The 21547-nt window shown below is 45.0% G+C and overlaps 1 protein-coding gene across 1 annotated transcript in view; it reads right to left on the bottom strand.

Moving 5' to 3' along the window:
• PCSK1 (proprotein convertase subtilisin/kexin type 1) overlaps positions 1-1926 on the bottom strand; it is a 67030-nt gene extending 65104 nt beyond the window's left edge. Inside the window, exon 1 of the mRNA XM_053300399.1 lies at positions 1123-1926. Within this exon, the coding sequence (XP_053156374.1) occupies positions 1123-1494 (372 nt within the window). The 5' untranslated portion in view covers positions 1495-1926. The remainder of the gene's footprint in view (positions 1-1122) is intronic.
• Between the last annotated feature and the right edge of the window lie 19621 nt (positions 1927-21547).

The raw sequence follows: 21547 nt of genomic DNA on the forward strand, positions 1-21547 counted from the left end.
AAGAAAAGGCACACTGGACTGGAGCAGAAGTCCTCTCTTCTCAATTAAAGGTAAAGTGTGCCTTGAGTCAGTGTCAACTCCTGGCGCCCACAGAGCCCAGTGGTTGTCTTAGGTAGAATATGCCATTGTCTCCTGTGCAGTATGAGATTACACCTTTCAGCATCTTCCTATACTACTGCTGCCCAGTATAGGTGTTTCACACAGTCTGGGAAACATACCAGTGGGGATGCAAACCAGCCACCTCTGGCTTGCTAGTCAAGTCATTTCCCCACTGCGCCATTAGGTGGCTCTCTTTTCAATTAAAGTAGAAAGGTAAAGTGTGCCGCCACGTCGATTTCGACCCCTGGCGCCCCCAGAGCCCCGTGGTTGTCTTTGGTAGCATACGGGAGGGGTGTACCATTGCCTCCTGCCCGGCAGTGTGAGGGGATGCCTTTCAGCTCTCAAAGCTGTGCCCTGCAACTCAGCTGTAGGCTGCGGATGAGACCTGGCTAGAGAGATTTCGCCTTCAGCGATGGCACTCAGGGGTTAAGGCCAAGCCAAGCCGAGTTCCCCACGGGGCTTCCTCCTCCTAGTTAGTAGGAATCTCTCCGTGCCCTGACTGCCATTTCCGGCATCTGCTGCTCATTCCACTCCAGGCCACTGCACTTGGCATGGTCTCCCAGAAAGCGACTGGTTGCAGAGCTCAGTGGACTGGGCAGCCCTCGAGCCCTTGGCACCGTGGAAGCAAAAACAAACAAGCAACAACCATCCTGGGAAGGGGAGGTGCGGCAGCAGCAGGAGGAGAGCGCTTGGAAACTCACCGGAGTTCCCCCCAAGACGACGCTGCCCATAAGAACAGCTAAACTAGGAATCCCCACTCTCAAAACAAGAAAAGAGAAAAGTACCATGATGGGAGCGGATCACTTGAGGGGGAGACGTGACCGCAAGGAGCAGCTGAGGGGTGTCGGTCCCGTCCCAACGACACAGCCGCACGATCAACACAAAAGCCGCCTGTCCGTCGCCAATGACATCTCTCTCTTGTCAATTACAGAGCGGGATGCTCATCATCCCCTCCCTTTGATTCGGGAAAGCGGGAGAAAGAAACTCGCCCGGTTGCTGCAACCAGGGAGGAGAGCGCCTTACCTGCCCCAGAAGCTCATACTCCAGCTCGTCGGCTATCGCTCTTGCTGCTTCTGGGCCCCCCGGGATCTCTGCTGCCCATTCATTGACAAACTGCCTCTCTGCCTTGGCCACGATTGCTACACTCCAGACAGAGAGCAGAGCCACAGCCACGCACTGCCCTGCCCAGCATCTCCCTTCCATGGCACTCGAGAGAGAGGGAGGGACGCGAAGGGAGGCGAGCAGCAGAGATCCGAACAAGGTAGAGCCACAGCAAACCACTGGAGGAAAACGCAGGAGCGGAAGACTCCGCCGTCCCTCTGGTTGCTGCGCCAGCGGGCCAAGAAAAACCCGGAGCGGACAGTTCACAAGCAGAGCGCGTCTGCCTGAGAGCATCGATCGTTCCTCTCGGTCTGGCTCATGCTTGTTGAACAGGACCCAAACCCGCCACAGCCAGAATGGAAATGGGTGTTTACACGTCAAAACGACGAAAGCTCTCCTTGACGTCAAATCTCCCGGACTGAGATCTCGATGCTCACTCCCAAGGGAAGGGAGGAGCAGGAGGCGTTTGCTAATATCGGAGGTGGGCTGCAAGCTTCATGTTAAAACACAGAAGAAAATCCACGCGCAGAAGAGAACGGGAGCATTCCCCCAGCGGCTGTTGGGAGCTGTCCATGGTGAAAACCTTCCATCCTTCTTTCTCCGGTTCTTTCGCCGCCTTTCATACACTGACCTCCCAGCGCTGCCTCCTTGCAGATGAGCGAAGCTCTTTCTGGGTGTAAAATGAAGATGGCCCGCAAACTGATCGAGATTTAAATCAACAACACTCCCCCGCCCCGCGCCCTGGAAACGGTGGCTTTCCTGATTCGGTGTCTTCCCTCTCCCTCTCCCTGAAGCTCTGATCAAGATCTTATAGCTCTGGCAGCAACACGAAATAATAATATAATTAAAAGGTTCTCAAACATTAGAATGAGAGGGTGGGCAGCTTATAAACAGAGCCCAGGAAAGAAAGAGCGTTCTCTCTCCCCCAACCCTTTCTCTCTGTGCAGGTTGCAATTCTTCTCCTCTAGCTAAGAGGGATGTTCTCCTACCTTGACTGTCAACGTGAAGAGAGTAGTTGTGCCCATAACTCACGACTTCCTGGGGCAGTTTTAGATTGATTTGAGTCTGTAACACGGAGAGACACACAGAGAGACAAGCCAGGCAAAATGCATTGGGGTGGTGGTGTGGGGTTTGTGTTTGTGTTTGCGGGTGTGAAGAGAGGGTGGTAGAACAAATACCCATCCACAGCTACAAGTTCTCCTCCCGCCTTCATTTTAAATCATAATTATTTCCTTCCAGGCTAGAAGCTTAGTAAGAGACTGGCAGCCTGGGGGTGGGGGCAGAGATACACCTAGGTAATTTTGGAGCCAGGACCCAAAGGCCTTTGGAGCCCCCCCACACACACACAAATTAAGCATCATCACACTCAGCTGGGCAACCACACCACCCGGGACAGACTAAACAGGATTTGGGGGGCCCCAGGGGCTGTGGAGGCCCTGGACTTTGGCCACAAAGTCCAGGGGTAAGAGTGCCTCTGGGGGGAGTATAGGGAGGGGTCTTGGGGCATAGTCTGAGCGCACAGAATGCTGCCACTTTGCTGAAGATGAGCAAGTCCGGGTCCAGAGGAGGCTCCTCATTGGGGCAGAGGGGGTGTCTTCCGCCCTTGACAGTCCTAATTTTTTTTCAGCCCCCCCATTCTCTCACCAAACATACCATCCTTTGCCTTGGTCTTTCCCTCTGTGTCTCCCTCCCTCCCTCTATGTGTCTTGTCTTTCTTGAATGAATGTTGCTTTTGCATTTTCACTGCTTGCCTGTAGATGGCAGTGGCTCTTGGTCTTTTTTCTAAATCCCTTTGTAAAGCCATTTCCTCCCTCTTTTGGTGTTCAGAGGGATCCTCCATTGCTCCCAAATGAAGTAATTACCATACTTAGTCTCTACCCTAACTGCATATTTAGTGTCTCAGCACCAATCAGGATGTGCCTTTCTTTTATCCCCACCCCCAAGGGCCAGCAGGGGCTAATCCAGCCCCTAACCAATCAGAAGTCATAATAGTTTACAGGCACCTATCCTGACCAATCACCAGCAAACAAGGCCAGCAATCACCAGCAAACAAGGCCAGGGAAATCATTGGATTTCCCATCCTGCCTTTCTTCTAGGAAGGCTGACCATTTGGAGAGTTGTATGCAAAATGGGAGCACTCAGTCTCCAAGCAAATGGAGTTTGCCCTGGCTACCTTCCTCCAGCTTCCCCTTCTCCAGAGGGAAGCCAGCCCTTTCCTCCTCACTCAGTACCCTGACCAAGCCCTCAGGAGGCATTGGATTGTCTCTTTCCTTTCTCTTTTTAAAATGCCACTAGAAAATCTTGGCAAAATTTCAGAGATCTAGAGAATGAGGGGGGAAGTGGGGGATATGGTGGACTGGCACTCCTCTGGGTAGTTCTTTTACTAACAATCTAGCAGCCCCCCACTTTCCTCTTTGGGACTTTTTAAGCAAAGCCTCATGCTAGCACCTTTATCTTTCTCTTACTCTCCTGAGTGTGAAGAGTGTGTGTATGTGTTATAGCTTCCAAATAAAACAAGGCATTTTAACTGAAATTACTTATTGCACAACTTCAAACTTATCCTGTTTGGCATGTGTGTGTCTTTAATGGGGAAATACGTTTGTATTTTTTAAGAATTCTGAGATTATTGCCTTTTCTTCATGGGCAACCTAACAGGCACAGCTTGGAAACCAGACCTTTCCAAAGTAGACAAGTAGTCCCACCACTCTATAAACCTTATACCAGTTTTTGTTTGCTGTTAGTTGGAGTGTTTTTTGTTTTTTATTTTTGTTAGTCAAGAAATACTTGACTAACAAGCAGAAGGTTGCTATTTCAAATCCCCGCTGGTACTATATTGGGCAGCAGCAATATAGGAAGATGCTGAAAGGCATCACCTCATATTGCGTGGGAGGAGGCAATGGTAAACCCCTCTGTATTCGACCAAAGAAAATCTCAGGACTCTGTGGGTGCCAGGAGTCAAAATCATCCTGACGGCACACTTTACCTTTAGTAGTATTGAAAGAAGAGAGCGTATCTTTGGACAGGTTTGTGATTTATATGGCTTAATTTTCAAATCTGATAAAGGATTCTCTCAATTTCATGTTGTATAGAGCTGCAGCCAATTCTATACAGTTTATTCCAAGAAAAGCCTTAACTCTTTGGAGCTCACTCCCAAGTAACTGCTGTGTGCATGGGATTGCAGCCCAAGGACATATCCCAGAAATGTTTATATTGTGAGAAAGGAAGAAATAAGGCTTGCTATATAAAAAGTATCCATGTCCATATGTGAGTGAAGAAGGTGGGCTTTCTGTGTGGCCAAATACACTGTAGTATTTTCAAGTGGTGTGAAACATGTGTAAGCAGGTGCTACCTGCAAATAGGAGCTCAAGATTCAAAACCTTTCCCTTGCCACTAAGTTGATCTTCTTAGCCTAGTCCAGGCTTCCCCTAACTGCGGCCCTCCAGATGTTGATGAACTACAACTCCCAGGATACCCAGCCACAATAAATTGTGGCTAGGGATGCTGGGAGTTGTAGTTCAGCAACATCTGGAGGGTCGCAGTTTGGGGAAGCCTGGCCTAGTCCTTCATGGGGTGAGGAGGAAAGAGCTGAGATTGCAAGGAGGGGGAGAAATTTATTTATTTATTTATTTATTTATTTACCCACCTACCTACCTATCATATTTTTACACCACCTGATATGTACATCTCTAGGCGGTGTACAAAATTTAAAATAATATTTACAAGTCAACACAGATTAAAATACACCAGACACAATTAAAATAATAGTATAAAACAGTGATTAAATCAAATTATTAAAATTATTTAATAACCACTTTGCATTTCACCCGGAAACATATCAGTAGCCAGTGCAGTTCTTTCAAAACTGGTGTTGTATGGTCCCTTCGTGTTGTCCCAGAAACCAATCTAGCTTCTGCATTCTGTACCAGTTGTAGTTTCTAAAATACATACAAAGGCAGCCCCTGGTAGAGTGCATTACAGTTGTCAAACGTGGAGGTTACCAGCATATGTACCACTGTTTTAAGGTCATTAACTCTAGAAATGGATGTAGCTGATGTATCAGCCAAAGCTGATAAAAAGCACTCCTGGCTACTGCCTCAACCTGAGAAACCAGGGAGAGCTTTGGGTCCAGGTGCACTCCCAAGCTACATACCTGATCTTTCAGGGGTAGTGTAACCCCATCCAGAACAGGCAGATCTAAACTATCTCTCAGGTCCCGCCCTGCCCACCACACACAGTCAGTAAAGGTAACGTTGTGCCTTCAAGTCGGTGTGGACTCTTGGTGACCACAGAGTCATGTGGTTTTCTTTGGTAGAATACAGGAGGGGCTTACCATTGCCTCATCCCATGCAGTGTGAGATGATGCCTTTCAGTACCTTCCTATATCACTGCTGTCCAATATAGGTGTTTCCCATACCTGGAATCTACCAGAGAGGTAGGAATGGAACCACTGTAAAACAGTGCCACCCACTCCCACCTCCCTCAGGCAGTCCAGAAGGATACCATGATTGATGGTATTGAAAGCCGCAGAGAGATCCAAAAGGACAAGCAGAGTCACATGGCCATTATGAACTCTTGAGCTGCTTCCAACAACCTAGTCCCAAAATGAACATTGAAGTCCCCCACCACCAACAGTCTGGGCCACTCCAATGCCAACTCAGCAACTAGGTCCATCAGCAAAATTAGGAATTACACCGGACAGTGGGCACACCAGCAAAAGTCCTAGTCTATCACTGGTCCCTAGACTTAGTTACACACATTCAATATAGGCCAAATCCCTTACAGGGATACTGGTAAGGGTGATGGTATTCTTACAAACCACAGCCACCCCACCTTTCCACCCACATCATCTCATCTCCTTCACCATGGAGTAATCCTCTGGGAGAAGCTGGGACTAAACCAGACCACTAGCCTCTCCTGACCAGGTCTCCATGATACATACCAGGTCAGCTCTTTCATCCATGATCAAGTCATGGATTACCTCAGATTTATTTTGAACCAACCTGGCATTACAGAGTAATAAAGTGAGGTTCTGTGGGTGGTTGGCATTGCTCTCCAAGGTCAAAGAAGAGGTAGAAGGCCTGCTGGAAGGGGCAACAGCAATTAAATTTCTGAATGGAGGCAATGGAAGCAATGCTGATAGAAGATGGGATGAAGCCACTGAAGAGAAAAAGAATGGGGAGCCTACCATTCAAAGTCAACATTTTGCTGTGATAGCCATATTTCCAGCTGCTCTTCCCATCTTCCTTACCTGCTTCTCAAGGCAAACACTTCATCAGCCAACACCAATATAACTATGTCATAAGAGCTGCAAGTTAGTATATCCATTTCCCTTTGACATATAGATCTTTGTCAACCATTTGCCTTCCAGTGCTACATGAGGGCTCTAATGCCAGTTGATGGTGAGATACCTAAAAATGGTCAAAAGTGTGTACAGACTGGAAGGAGTTGGTGAGCAGAAAATTACCTGGGGATTTTACTTAATGAGCAACACTTCTTAACTTGTCCCTATGTGATGAGCATTTCTTCCATTTTCTCTTTCACTCTCCTAGTTGCTATTCCAAGAATCCATGGTGTTGTACTCCTTCCCCATAAGTCCTTCATGAAACTACCTTTCCCATGTATTTCCTTTCACTCTCACACACCATGACACTAAGTTTTCATCAGCACTGCTTAGTCATCAGCACTACTCATGGACGCCCCCACCCACACTTTGAATTATCTATGTTTATCCAGACCCTCTTCTAAAAATGGCCGTCTTTCCTCAACCTTGCCTGTTTCAATGCACACAACCATTTACTCCAGCCTCCCACTTCATTTTCTTTGTGTCAACAAGAATGGATAGCTAAAGTCACAACGTGTTTCAGCTCTTCGGAGGTGCTTTGACCATTTGCTTCTCTTGCCTCCACATTACATTGGGGCCTGCTTTAGGCAACAGCTCTGTTTTTCAGATCTCGTTTTTGTGAGTTTCCATTGTATGTGTACATTGTGTTCTATTATATTTTATTTGTTCTGCTTTTGTTGAAAGTTGCCATGAGCAATTTTAAACATCAATAAAATAAATATGTTTTCAGCATTCCCAAGTAAATTCTCACTGTGAGTATGTGGTAGTTCGCTGGGTGCAGTCCATACTTTTGTAAATTAACCACTGTTAACATTTTTGAACGATTCTGAATGTCTTCCATCCTAGAGAAGTTTGTCATTGTGAAATGTGTGAGAGTCAATTACTTCCCACCTCCTGGCAGAGACTCATGGGGAAGTGTGAGATTACCTAATCCCCTCCTCATCCCTTGCAAGATGTATGTCTATGGGTGTTGTTAACCCAGTTTCAGTCAGTAAATTTATTGCAGTCAATAGACGAGACACAAAACACAATAATAGCTGCCATAGAAGATATGGCAGCAAACTTAAACCAGTGTAAAAAGAGGAGGCAAGCTGCTAGTGGCATGCTGAAGGAAGGATTTTATGGAGAGTCTGGAATGGGGGCAAGCAAGGTAGAAAGCTGCCAGATCTCAGCATGCAGAGTTTGACCTCTCTGATGTAATCTGCTTCTAGTTTCTAAGAAAGATCTGCTATCTTCTCAACTTCATCACTCAATCCTTCTATTGGTGTAGATCAGGGATTCTCAAACTTGGGTCCTCAGGTGTTATTGGACTTCAACTCCCATAATCCCCAGCCTCAGTGGCCTTTGGTTGGGGATTATGGGAGTTGAAGTCCAATAACACCTGAGGACCCAAGTTTGAGAATCACTGGTGTAGATTAACCAAATATTACAAAGACAGCATAGTCTGCAGTGACTCTCCTTACAAAGGAAACCAGAATTCAGGATGCGCTGTGAACCCCTGGAACTTCTCACCACTTGGAAGTCGGGCGACTGAGATAGTGTAAGATAATGAGGCTGTTCTCATGAGCAGCTAAGACGGGGCTAGGGCAGCTAAGCCTGGGCTTGGCTGCCCGTGGGAAGCACTGTGAGCTGCTTGGCTCCCAGCTGTGCCTCAGCGGCAAACCCGGCGAAGAAGCTGGCTACGAAGCTAAGGCTAAGAAACCCGGCTAAGAAATTAAGAAGCCAAGAAGCCAAGCTCTCAAGGATCACTCCCTTAACCCTGTTCAATTGACTGTGTAATCAGCGCTGGTTGCTTTCAGCCAGTGCTGAAACACTGATGGGCCTGCCAATTACTGGGGTATCCCCACAATGCAATGTACACTTGACCCCAGAAAGTGGGATTTCCAGGGGCCAGGATGACACATCCCTACCCCCACACCTCCATGCTGCCCGTGACAGCCACAGACCAACTGGGCATGTGATCTGTGTGTCCAGCAACTCCTCATTGGTTATCTTTTGGGAAGGTGAGCTTCTGCTACCTTCCCTGCTGCCCACCCGCAAGCCCTCTCACTCAATCGTGAGAAAGGGCTCAATGTTTTAGAGTTAGTTGGAGGAGATGAGTCCATGCTCAGTCTCACTTCTGGTTTAAAAGTAGGATGACTTGGAGGATCCTGATACCATTTTAAAGCCCAATGGTTAATCTTCAGTGTTGATCATTAAACATATGTTTCCACTCTTTAGTATTTAGAGTTTGGGCAGCTAAATGGTTAAAATGTGGATCATATTCATGGATTTTAAGGGACTTGAACTCCCATTAATTATTGTTAATGTGGAAGGGGCTGGCTGCTACGTTAATTAATCTTGTGAACGGTTGCGATAGTCTGTATGCATTTAATTAAAAATATTGCTGGCAGAAATTTTGCAGAGCACTTCAGCAAAATTGAGGGAGTGACATTTCATTGTCAGTTTCTGAACAAAGGTAAACATTTCACCGAAAAAAACAGGACAAGCTATATGCTCATTTTCTGGGCTTAATGAGAAGAGAAAGGCCACTAGGGAAAAGGCAGATGAGGGTAGGAGTGATTCTTTTAATTTATTCACTGAATCAATACTTCTAAATTTCCAGTCTATAGTAGAAATGTAATAAAAATGTGCCACAATAACCCAGTTTTACTGCAATGAGTATTTCACGCAGGATACAAGGGACCTCTGAGGATCTCCTTACATGCCCATATGACAGAGGCAAGGAGACTGTGAGGCTCTACACACGATCAAAGTGTGGAGCCAAGTTCGGCGGGGAGAGCAGGATCGCCCGGGAGCTTAAGGGGTCGGGGGAAGGGGAGGGCCACCGCGGGTCACCACAGCCCCAGACCCCCAGGAAGGCACTGCACAAATGCATGGTGCCTTCCTGGGCCCCCCTCCCTCCCACCCCAAGTGTGCCAGCTGCGGCGGCATGATCCGGCATGCAGCCACAGTTGACACAAGATCAAGCCAACGGGGTTAACAGAGAGCCTGCTCCGTTAACCTCATTTAAGGGGAGGGGTTGTTAGGTGGGCTAGCTGCTGTGGAGCCACCGGGCTCGCCCCTGAGCCCGGTTTCCAGTGATTGTGGGCATAGCCTCTGTCTCATTCATGCAGGATGAATTCCTGTAAATAGCCAAGAGGACTGTAGATATGTTCGCACTTGTGGTAGAAATTCTCCAGTGTTTCATTAGACTTGTTCTCATGATCCTCAATAGGGTAGGACAGGCATCTTATCCAAGTTGGGAAGCTGTGTGGATTCCTGTTTTCTAATTGTCTGTGAGTAAAAAACAAGGTAGGAGAGGGAGGATTGTGGGCGAAGTTCGCACTGGGTAAGAGAGCTTTTCCTCATTCAACAGCGCTGGCTAGGATGGAGCCTACTACCCAGCACAAGCTTCACACATGGTTGCTTCCACTCCCTCCTATCTTGATGTTCATTCACAGACAATCTCAAAACAGAAGGGCACACATCCCAAACGTGGGGAGGATGCATCTCCCACCCGATCGAGAATTGTGAGAACAGCCCTACAGTCTACTAGCTTGAATAGTACAGAGTATTTTCCACCTTTCAGCTTTGACTCAAGGATGGCCAGCAAGTGATGGTTCTGACAGGAGATGGTCATTGAATTTGTTTCTCCCATAAGGCAACTAGCAACTAAGGGCTGGTGGTTCACATAGCACATAATGGAATTCTTTGTCATGGGATGTGGTGATGGCACTAGTTTGGATGGCTTTGAAAAAGGGCTTAGACAAGTTTATGGAGGACAGGTCTATCAATGGTTACTGGTCTTGTGGCTTCTAATTTCAGAGGCATGATACCTCTCAATACCATTTGCAGGGGAGCAAGAGAGAGAGAGGGTGTGCCCTCACCTCTTGCCTGTGGGCTTCCCAGAGGCATCTGATGCTGGACTAGATAGGCCTTGGGCCTGATCCAGTAGGGCTGTTCTTATGTATGTTCTTATGTGGGCAGTCAGGAAATGGTGTGAGGGGAAGATGATACAGGTTTTGGGTGGTATAAATAAAATAAAACTCTGCACATTTGGTCATTTTGCTGGTTACCTCAACTTCTAGATAATTTATGAACAAGAAAGAGCACTGGTCTTAATACAGATACAAGGGACCCCACTTCTATCTTCCCTCCATTGAGAAAACTGTCCATTTATTCCTACCCTGTTTCCTGTCCTTCAACCAGTTAGCAGTCCACACATGTACTTGTCCCTTATCCCATCACTGCTAAGTTTTCTCAGGAGTCTTTGGTGGGGAACTTTGTCAAAAGCTTTTTGCAACTCCAAATATACTATGTCAAATGGATCAACTTTATCTACATGCCTGTTGACACTCTCAAATAACTCCAAAAGGTTAGTGAGGCAAAAGTTGCCCTTGCAGAAGCTATGCTGGTTCTTCTTCAGCAAGGCCTATTTTTCTATGTGTTTAACAATTTTGTTCTTAAGTATGCTTTCCATCGATTTGCCCATCACAAAAGTTAAGCTAAGCAGCCTGTAATTTCTCGGATTCCCTCATGCATCCCTTTTTGAAAATTGGAGTTACATTGGCTACTTTCCATTCCTCTAGTACAGAGCCTGATTGTAGGGACAAGTTACATATTTTTGCTAGAAGATCAGTAATTTAACATTTGAATTCCTTCAGAACTCTTGGGCGGATGCCATCTGGCCCTGGTGATTAGTTAATTTTTAGTTTTTCAAGACAGTTTAGAACATCCTGATATCACCTCAGATTGGCCCAGTTCTTCAGCCTCCAAGTCTGAGAAGCTCAGTTCTGGAATGGTCAGTATCCTCCACTGTGAAGACAGATGCAAAGAATTCATTCAGCTTCTCTGCATTCTCCTTAATAATCCCTTTCACCTCCTCGAAGGTTCTAACCACCTGACAGGTTTTCTACTTCCAAGAACTTTGTATGCCCCATGACACTTCTAGTTATAGGCTCTTCAAACCTTTTGCATCCCTTACTTATTGTCTCCTTGCATTTCTTTTGCAAGTGTTTATTTTCCTTTCTGTTCTCTTCATTTGGGCAGGACTTCCATTTTCTGAAGGAAGTCTTCTTCCCTTTTACAGTTTCCCTGACTACTTGTTAGCCACACTGGCATCCTCCTGAACTTGGTGGTACCTTTCCTCCTTCTTGATTCCAACTGAGCTTCTATTATTATGGTATTAAATTCCATGCTTTCTGGAGTGATTTGACTCTCCTGACTTTCCCTTTCAGCTTCCTTTTTATCAGTCCCCTCATTTTGAGAAGCTTCCTCTTCTCAGGTTCAGTGCATCTGTATTGGACTTCCAAGGCAGTGCTCCACTCACATAGAAACTGAATCGGATCACACTATGGTCACAGTTCCCCAGTGGTTCTATAACTTTGATATCTTGCACCAGGTCCTGGGCACACTCAGGATTAAGTCCAAGGTCACCTTCTTTATGGGTGGTTCCACAACCAATTGTTCTAAGGCACAGTAATTTGACATGTCTAGAAATGTAGCCTCTGTCAGTACCAGCATGTGAATTTGCCCAGTCTATGTATGGGTAATTGAAGTCACCCATTATTACAGTTCTGTCTCTTTGACACTCCTCTGATTTGATTCCCCAACTCCATGTCACTCTCAGCGTTTTGATCCAGAGGATGATAGTATGTCACTAGTAACACATTTCCTTTCAGTCCTCATATTGTCACCCATAATGATTCTGTGGACTCAGCTCCTCCTAGGTTTTCTAGCTTGTTGGAGTCTTTAATATATAGTGCAACTCCACCCCCAATCCACCCCTCCCTGTTCTTTATGTAGAGTTTGTATCCAGAAATAAAAGTGTCCCATTGGTTCTTACCTTTCCACCAGGTTTCCGTTATGCCCGCTATATCTATTTTATCATTAGCAACCAAGCACTCCAGCTTGCCCATCTTGGCTTGGAGGCTTCTATACCTATACATAGAGTCTCTAACCCGGCATTTGTGTGTGCTATCTCCCTTACCATAACCAGACCTCTCCAGAAGATCATAACAGGTGACAGGGTTCATGACAATTTTATATAATCTACTTCTTGTGATACTGTTGCCATAGCAGAAACCTATACCCGGCCTGCTCTAAAAGTGGCTATAATCCTGCCCTTTGTGCATGGAGAACAGGATGTTCAGAGTTTTCACATCACTCATGCCTACAGCTCCTTTCCATGCCATGGCACAGCTGTGCCCTGCCTGCTGCAGTGCACTAGACGAGGGGTTCTTGACCTTGAATCCTCAGATGTTGTTGGACTACAAGTCATCCCCAGCCACAATAGCCAAAGACTATTGGGGCCAGGGATGATGGGAGTTGTAGGTCAAAAACATCTGGGAGCCCAAGTTCAAGACCTCTACACTAGGTAACAAGAAATCCTCCATCCACTGAGGTATCTAGTGACTTCTGTCCAAATCACCACAAAGGCTGCTCATATCAAAAGCAGGAGTAAGCTTCATACATAGAGGAGGAGCTTGGTCCAAAATGGTCTTTATCATGGGTACGGATGTGCGTGAACCTGTTCGGAGGCCCTTTTATGGATCTCTGAACCGGTTCAGAAGTCTGGTGGTTCGGGAGGTTCGAAGGTGGTTCGAAGGTGGGGGGGATAGCTTTAAGGACGGGAAGGGTGCTCTTACCCACTCGCCACATTTCTCCCACTGACGCTGTCTTTAAAAATGGTCCTGCAGGGTGGCAGCACATACGCACTGGGTACTTCTGGGGATACTTCTGGTCTGACATGCACCGGGGCAGCAAGGAGGTATGTTGCCACCCTGCAGTACTGTTTTTAAACACAGTGCCAGCGGGGGAAACATGGTTGGGGGCAGGTAAGAGCACCCTCCCCAGTCCTTAAAGCTATCCCCCCCACCTTTAAACCGGCAACCCATGCACATCCCTAGTCATGTGCAATAACTTCTAGTCAGAAAAGGTTCCACGAGTCTTTGAGCCCACCTGAAACCCAGCTTGAAAAAAGAAAAATACAGAAGATTCTTCAAGAAAACAGGATGTGTTTTCAGTTCTGCCCCCAAACCAGCAATTAAGACCTTACTAACAGGCAGGAAGAACTAACTTCTGTATCAGTGCAGAAATTCTCAACAAGGATATTTACTCTTCTCTAGGTCCTAGCTGGAGACAACAGTGGTCATAACTAGCTGGCCCAGCTTATTGACCTACAATTTAATTAATCAATCTGCATTTTAATTCAGTGAAAATGTCCGTGAAGAGAGATGCTTAATCCTATGTTGGGGGTTGTTGGAGATCCAACAACCCCCAACAAGTATTAAGTAGGTTAACAAGCCTTGGATACATAGCTGGCTCATAAAAATGAAGAATGTTCTCCGTTGTGCTGTCATCTTATGGCAGAATATAAAACTAATAACCCACACAGCAGCATCAGGTAAAGCTGAGCACAGTGCTCTTATATTTCATAAATATTGTTCCTGCACTGTTGATTCTCGATGATGGATTTGTTTATGCTGTGGAATACCCAGTGGTATTATAGCTAAACATATTCTACTGCAAAGGAACTGACATGAGGGAAGAAAATGAATAAATGTACAACTTAAATTTACCAAATATTGGGCATGATCTTGCCCACATTAAATAGTTTTAAGGTCCCATTCATTTTAGCAAGAAAATGTTGGCGTATGTTTACGTCTCTCATCAAAAACAATGGCACTTGGGCTGGCTTGTGTTTGGTAGCTTACATACAGCACTATAAGCTGCTCATGTATGGGGAAAGCAAACCCACTGGTTCTGTGCCACTTATTATGATGTGCAAACTCCTAATGATGGTGGAAGAAGCTCTGTGCAAGCAACACTAGGAGGTCATTCACACAAGTGAAAACGGTGTTCTTCCCAGGTTTGGGAGCTGTGTATGCTCCCAAGTTTTTTGGTTGTGTGGGTGCAAACAACTAGGTAGGAGGAGGGAGAAATGATTGTGCAGAAGTTTCTGCCTAACTTGCTTCCACACAATCACTTCTCCCTCCTCCTACCTAGTTGTTTACACCCATACAACTGAAAATTGGAAGCACACACAGCTCCCAAACCTGGGTAAAACACAGTTTTTGCTTGTGTGAATGACCTCTAGGTCTGCTCACATAATCATTTGAATCTAGTTTTAATGTGGGCCACCAGCATTAGCATGATTGTGTGAATCCATGCCAAGGTGGGAATCTTGTGCCATATACATGGCATGGGTTCAAACAATCACTTCAATGTTGGTAACCCACTTTAAACCTAGATACAAGCCTCTGTGTGTCATTGTTGCAGGCAGCTCCCTACTACATGGGTGTAGTAGGGTGCTGCTGTGATGGCTCACAGCATCATTCACATTAAGCCTCTCCCATCATTGTTAGGAGCCTGAACGGCCTGATAAATGGTGCAGAACCAGCAAACCTGTGTCCCTTTTAGACTTGCCATTCGTAGCACTTAAGTCATTATTCCCCTTCTAAAAATCGTGGGAAGTAGACTTCAATTTTCCTCGAGAGGCAGGAGAGAAAAGTGCGGTGGGCAAAGGGTCAGTAACAGGGAAGTGGCAGCAACCTCTCTTGTTGCTGTGGATGTACTAAAAGTGCAGCCATGGCCTACAGATTGACTTGTTGCAACACCTCTTGAAAGGCAGTGTGTCGTTCATTAGAAAAGTAGAAAAGGGAAAGACTATAAAGTGATATTAATTTATTTTCATGGCTGTGATAGCATATGCTATCGTGCTGCCACAGTTCTGGGTTCCAAAGATGGATGGAACTTGAGAAGACTGATAGCGTGGGGTGCCATTTCGAAATTGGCACTCATGAATGACATTGCTGATGCAGGATCCAAGAAATGCCGATTGTACAACTTCAGATTGTCTGCGATAGACACCCAGGGTTGGTGACATTTAGCACCTTTCTGGTAGGGATGTGCATGGAACCGGTTCGGAAGCCCTTAGCCTCTGAACTGATTCGAAAGATCAGTGGTTCGGCTGGTTCAAAGGTGGTGGTGGGGATAAATTTAAGGACTGGGGGGTGCTCTTACCCCCTCCCTGCTGCATTTCCCCCACCGGTGCTGTTCTCAAAAACGGTCCCGCCAGGGTGGCAGCATACCTCCTTGGCGTCCTGGTACATCGTGGACCGGAAATGGCCGGAAGTGGCTATGCAGTCACTTCTGGCCGCTTCTGGTCCGTGATGTACAGGGGTGGCAAGGAGGTATGCTGCTGCCCCTGCGGGAGCGTTTTTGAGAAGAGCGCCGGTGGGGAAAATGTGGCCGGATGTAAGAGCACCCTTCCTGGTCCTTAAAGTTATCCCCCCATTTTGAACTGGCAGTCTCCGGTTCCATGCACTTCCCTACTTTCTGGAGCATCCATGATCTCTGGCCTGAGCAACCAGATGGCTTCTGTCATGCTGCCTCAGAGGTAGTCTTTAGCCTTTCTACAAATTGTCTGTCTACCCTAAATTACTTTTTGAGCACTCCCATATCCCGGCTACTTATTTGCCTTCATCTGCTGTCCAGCTGCTACCCACCTACTGCCACTTCTGAAGGTAAGCCTCTAGAATTCAGCCCCAGAACATCCATTGGCCATAAATGTGGACTATCTGCTGAGCTATGGTCCTGTTCAAATGCTCTTCCAGCTCTCAGTCTGCTGCCTCTCTTGATCATATCACTGGAACAGTGACAATGTGGATAATGCCGCCAAATACTCAGTTTGGTACAAAGCAAAAATGAACTAATATTTTCAGAAAAGTACATGAATTTACAAAAAGAATAGCTGCTGTGTATGGTAAAGTCTTAATATAACAGTGTCACAACTATATTGACTGAGTCTGTTGTCCACACCAATTGAACACTAATTATCAATGGAAAACATGATGTAGCATCTGATTTTCATTAACAAAAGCTAACCAAAAAAACCAACCCAGTAGATAAAATACACAATTTGGTGACTGAACAATTGCCTTGAGGTGGCTCATTAACTTTAATTATACCTGAAAGGGTATTTAATTATACCTGAAAGGGCCATCCTGGCTAAACTTAATTTGGGCATAGACCGAATAACTCTTTTAAAACCTGGGTCCTTTTAATCAATGCTGTTTCTTTTTCCTGCTAGTTTTTACATTCCCAAGTAATTGAAAGCTAATATAAGAGAGCTCAGGTGTGTACGCTATCAGAAAGAATATAGAAAACACTTGCTTTTACTTCAATTACTGGCTGCAAACTAATAGTGTATGTTTGTTTTGAGACATTACATTTGCTGGTGTAATAGTGCATGGCACATTTTCAGTTTTACTGCAGACAAACAATGAAAATGGCTAACCGTATCTGAATAAATGAAACACAAACATGGCCTCCCAGTCATCCATGCTATCAAATAGGGGTATAATGACACTGCACATTACCTGCTCTGTCCACTGTGAGCTAGCAGGAAGCAGCTGGTGAACAACCTTAATCGTTCCGTTCTTAGCAACCTTACTACAGCTGTTTACTAAAACTCTCAGGTTAATTCAGCCAAAAAGACTGAGAAAGTGAGTAGGCAGAAGGACTAATAAAAAACCAAGGGAATAAGGTTGCATGAGCATCTTTGCTGTAAAGAACACCACATTCAAAGATAGATGTTATGCAGACTTATTTGCCCCACTTTAAATGCCATTCAGTCTCTTTTAAATGCTTACTAAAGATGGCTGGTTACAACAGACAAAACCTTGTGAGCTCATTCACAGAATACAGTGAGGTTGTCTGGGGACACTCACGGGAGCTGACAGTTCCTGCAAGCAACATAGTTCCAGCCAAATCTAGTATTGTTGCCTCTCGATCTGCGACTGTACAGGCCTCTGAGCAAGTTCTTAGGGGCAGAAAATGACCCATTCCATTTGATTCCCACAGAACTTCCAAACGTGTGCAATTGGCCAGTGTGGGAGAGTGGGTGGATTTGATATTTTGCTGCTGGTGCTCCATGTTCATAGCACAGTATGGTGTAAATAAAATCAGGGGGGTTTCAGACAACATGGCATCAAGTCTGGTTCTGCCAGCCACCAACTCCCAGTGAATATATGCTACTGCTACTTCTGAACAGAAAGAGCCCCCCTAAAAACAGATATATATTCGATATCTTTATCTATTTTAGTTTAAATAAGAGTATATATGTATTAACAATCAGGATCCACAATATTCTCACTTTGTGAAAGAAAGGTACCATACGGCCATAAAAATAACCTGAATAAAACTAGTGTCAATCCATACATACACACACACACTGCTTTTCAACAAAAGTTCCTAAAGCACTTTACATAGATAAAAATAAAAAATAATGGCTCCCTGTCCCCAAAGGGCTTACAATCTAAAAGAGAAACATTAAGTTTCTGACTGTGCCAGTATAATCAATGCATAATGTTTTAATTTGCTTTAATGTTTAATGTTTTAATGTACATTATTTTATTGTCCACCACTCAGGGATGTCAGTTTGGGGTGGTATATAAGTATGTTAAATAAATAAAGGAGACCATCAGGAGCATATCTGCAGAGCTGGTACAGACATATTGGATAGAAAAGAGACCAGGAATCATTGTGCAGGCTGGCTGGGAGAGATAGATGTTTAATCTTCTCTACAAAAAGAAGTTGCTCAGGCTGAGGAGCCAGGCTGAAGGCTTTAGAGGGAGAGATGAAGCCTGCTGGACACTTGTGTACCTGACAGCTGCTGAGTTAGAAACATGTAGCTATGCCACTGGGTCAGCTGCATTGGTGGCATCCAAATACAGTGGATGGCACATCACAGCTTCCTCTCCTGCCAAGTTGCCATGGTGGCATGGGGAGAAGAGGGCTTGGGGCAGTTTAGCAAAGTCCCCAGTGTCACATGCATGTGAATCTCCCCATAGGCAACATTTTGGACATTAACATTAAGTGCAAAAACAAGAATAAAGATTGGTTCACACTTCCTGAATGCTGTAGCACTGAATGACCAAAAGCCTCAAGCAAGAGTGGAGCTGGGGAATTTAGTCAATCAATTGCATAAAACGGGAATAGGGTTCTTTCTGGGATTTTGATATTTTCATGGAAGTCAGTTCATTTGGGGCCTTCACAGGGGAGGGGGTGGTTCTCTGCTTCTAGTAGATTCAGATCTGATGGAGAACATTTGAATAATTAACCTAAAAAAGAATGAAAATGCATCATAAATTGAATTTATAATTCAAATACATGTTGTGAATCAGTTGGTTTGTGAATCAGTTGGTCTAGTGTCCAACCAGCAGCAATTACCATCCCATACAAAAACATATCTAGGTGCTCTTCATTGTTGATAATGTGGTTTTAGCACCTAAAATCAAACAAAGTAATGAACCTCTTTAGCTTGAAAATACCTCCAAGCTAGTTAATTGCCACTCTCATTATTGAAAAGAGCTATTATGGGCTCTGTGTTTTTCTAGGCTGCTTTCCACCCACTAATTCTTTTGTCTTTTGTACATAATGTTTGTTGACTGTGACATGTTTGAACAGGACTCCATTTACAGTTCTATTTGGTTAAATTAAAGGATGAGTCCTGATTCAGGTTCCAGTGAATGATCCTGTTCCAGTGTTTACTGTTCAAATAGCTTAATATATTCAAGATGGGTTGAATTACAACATTTGCTAGGCTTTCTTTAGAACATTTCAAGTTCAGGTTATTCTCAGAGGATCCATCCATCCATCCATCCATGAAAAGCACGATTGTTTTGTTTTCTGTTGACATTTTCATTTTATATACCGTATTTTACGGACTATAGGACGCTACAGACTATAAGACGCACCTTAATTTTAATCCAGTTTTTCAGAGTTTTAACATATTAAACTGTTAAAACATATAAGACGCTCCTGAATTTTGGCAGATATTTTTCGAGGAAAAAAGTGAGTCTTATAGTCCATAAAATACGGTAATACATCTGAAATTATCTTCTTAAGCAGAAAAAGATACACTATTAGTAACGGCAAGCAATCTGATTTGCAATGGTCATATTTTCTCACTCTTTCTTTCTTCTGTCTTCAGTTTTGAAAGTACCCTTGTATTTCTGTAAAGTGAATTAAAGTGAACCCCTCCCCAAAAAAATAGCTGTCTCTATTTTTATTAGCTTCCCAACAATAATCCTACATCTTATAGTCATTCCCATACACTGAGAATGAGTTCAAATGTTCAGAAAGAGGCAGCGCACAGTCTATAACAGGACTGTATTACTTCAGAATGCAGCTTTCCAGTTGTGCCATCTCATCTTTGAACCTTCTTATCCCATCACTTCATCAGGTCTGCGCTCCTAGCCCTCTTCAGTTCTTCACAAAGTGAGCATAACATTCCCAGGTGCAGGGGGGTGTCAAATATAGCCACTTTTGGGCCAGGAGACTTGCATTTTGAATTGTTGTAAGCTTGCTGGGTACCTAAGTTCCCAAGCCGTATCAAAGTATTGATCAATCAATCAATCAGAAGGATTGTATGAAAAATCAGGGTCCCTGGGCAGGAAGTTCACTATATAGAAAAATGTTTTAGAATGGATGGAAAAGGAAAGATCTAGATACCATTTTTTTAAACACAGCAACAACAGTGATCCAAAGCATTTTCATCTCAACAAATTAAAACATCTCTTGTTTGGTTTGGCAGCCCTTCAAAACAGCTTTGACCAGGAGCACATAGATACCCACAAAGCTTACAGCACTCCTAAATGCAGATTGCCAGAGGAACAAAAACACACCAGCTATGTCCTCTGGCCTGCTTTCCCCACCTTCAGTGCTTGCCTGCACAGCCAGGCGTAGAACCCAGAGTGAGAGTTTCTCCCCATGATCCAGCATGTTGTCCTTCAAGTATTCCAAATCACAGAGATAAACTCTCCTGGGGGCAAAAACTGAGTCTAGGAAGAGCTGGGCCCATCAGCACATCAGCACTTGGGGAGAGAGTATGATGGGCCAGCATGATCCTGTTCCCCCTTCACCTGGAATACACAATATGGCTCTCCGCACGAGCAGTGTGGAGAGCCTGAATGGGGTTTGCGGGGAGAATAGGCTTGACCTTCTCATTTTCATTTCATTTCATTTCATTCATTCGATTTCTATACCGCCCTTCCAAAAATGGCTCAGGGCAGTTTACGCAGAGAAATAATAAATCAATAAGATGGATCCCTGTCCCCAAAGGGCTCACAATCTAAAAAGAAACACAATTTAGACACCAGCAACAGTCACTGGAGATACTGTGCTGGGGGTGGATGGGGCCAGTTACTCTCCCCCTGCTAAATAAAAAGAATCATCACGTTAAAAGGTGCCTCTTTGCCAAGTTCGCAGGGGTTAACTGCACATTAATGCTTCTCTCCCTGCACATGAGCAGGAGCCAAGGTGGCTGGACTGGCTGCCCAGATGATTACCTGTTCTGTCGCGGAGCCAGTTGGGGCAGCAGGGTTCGGGGGCCTCCTGGCACCTGGAAGTCCCAGAACTCCCCGCGTGAATGCACGGGGCATTCTGGGGAGCCCCCTGATGCCGGGAGGCTTGTTGTAGCCGCCTGGTTGGGAGGTTACTGCCACCTGGCTCCCATCGAAGGACACGACCAGCTGAAACTAGGCTGGGCTCCCTTAGCCCAGTTTTGGCTGGTCATGAGAATAGCCTCAAAACCTTCTCCTTGAATACATGAAGAGCATCCCTGGATGCTTTTAGCAGTTGAAGAAATGTTTATTCTTAGCAGCATTTAATGGAATCTGGTTTTACTGCTGATAGTGACTGAGTCTGAGTCTGTTTTACTTTTATTGTTTTTATCCTGCTTTAAATTCTCTTTTTAAATGTTTATTTTACTGTTTTAAGATGCTGTTAGCCTTCTAGAGAATCTTTGACTGACAGGCAAAAGTGGAATATTTTAATAACCAATAAATAAATAAGATTTTGAAAGCCTGGATCTTTTGTGGTAGGGGCTGACACAAGGCAGTTTGTCAGGTGAAGTCCTGCAACAGTATGGTGATCAAGGAGGAAAGGGAATTCCCTCCCTTATCTTGAGACAGCAGGAGACACTGATGGAGGCAGTAAGTGCTGCATCTCAGGACTGAC

Source organism: Hemicordylus capensis, chromosome 2 (assembly GCF_027244095.1).
Source record: "Hemicordylus capensis ecotype Gifberg chromosome 2, rHemCap1.1.pri, whole genome shotgun sequence".
NCBI lineage: Eukaryota > Metazoa > Chordata > Lepidosauria > Squamata > Cordylidae > Hemicordylus > Hemicordylus capensis.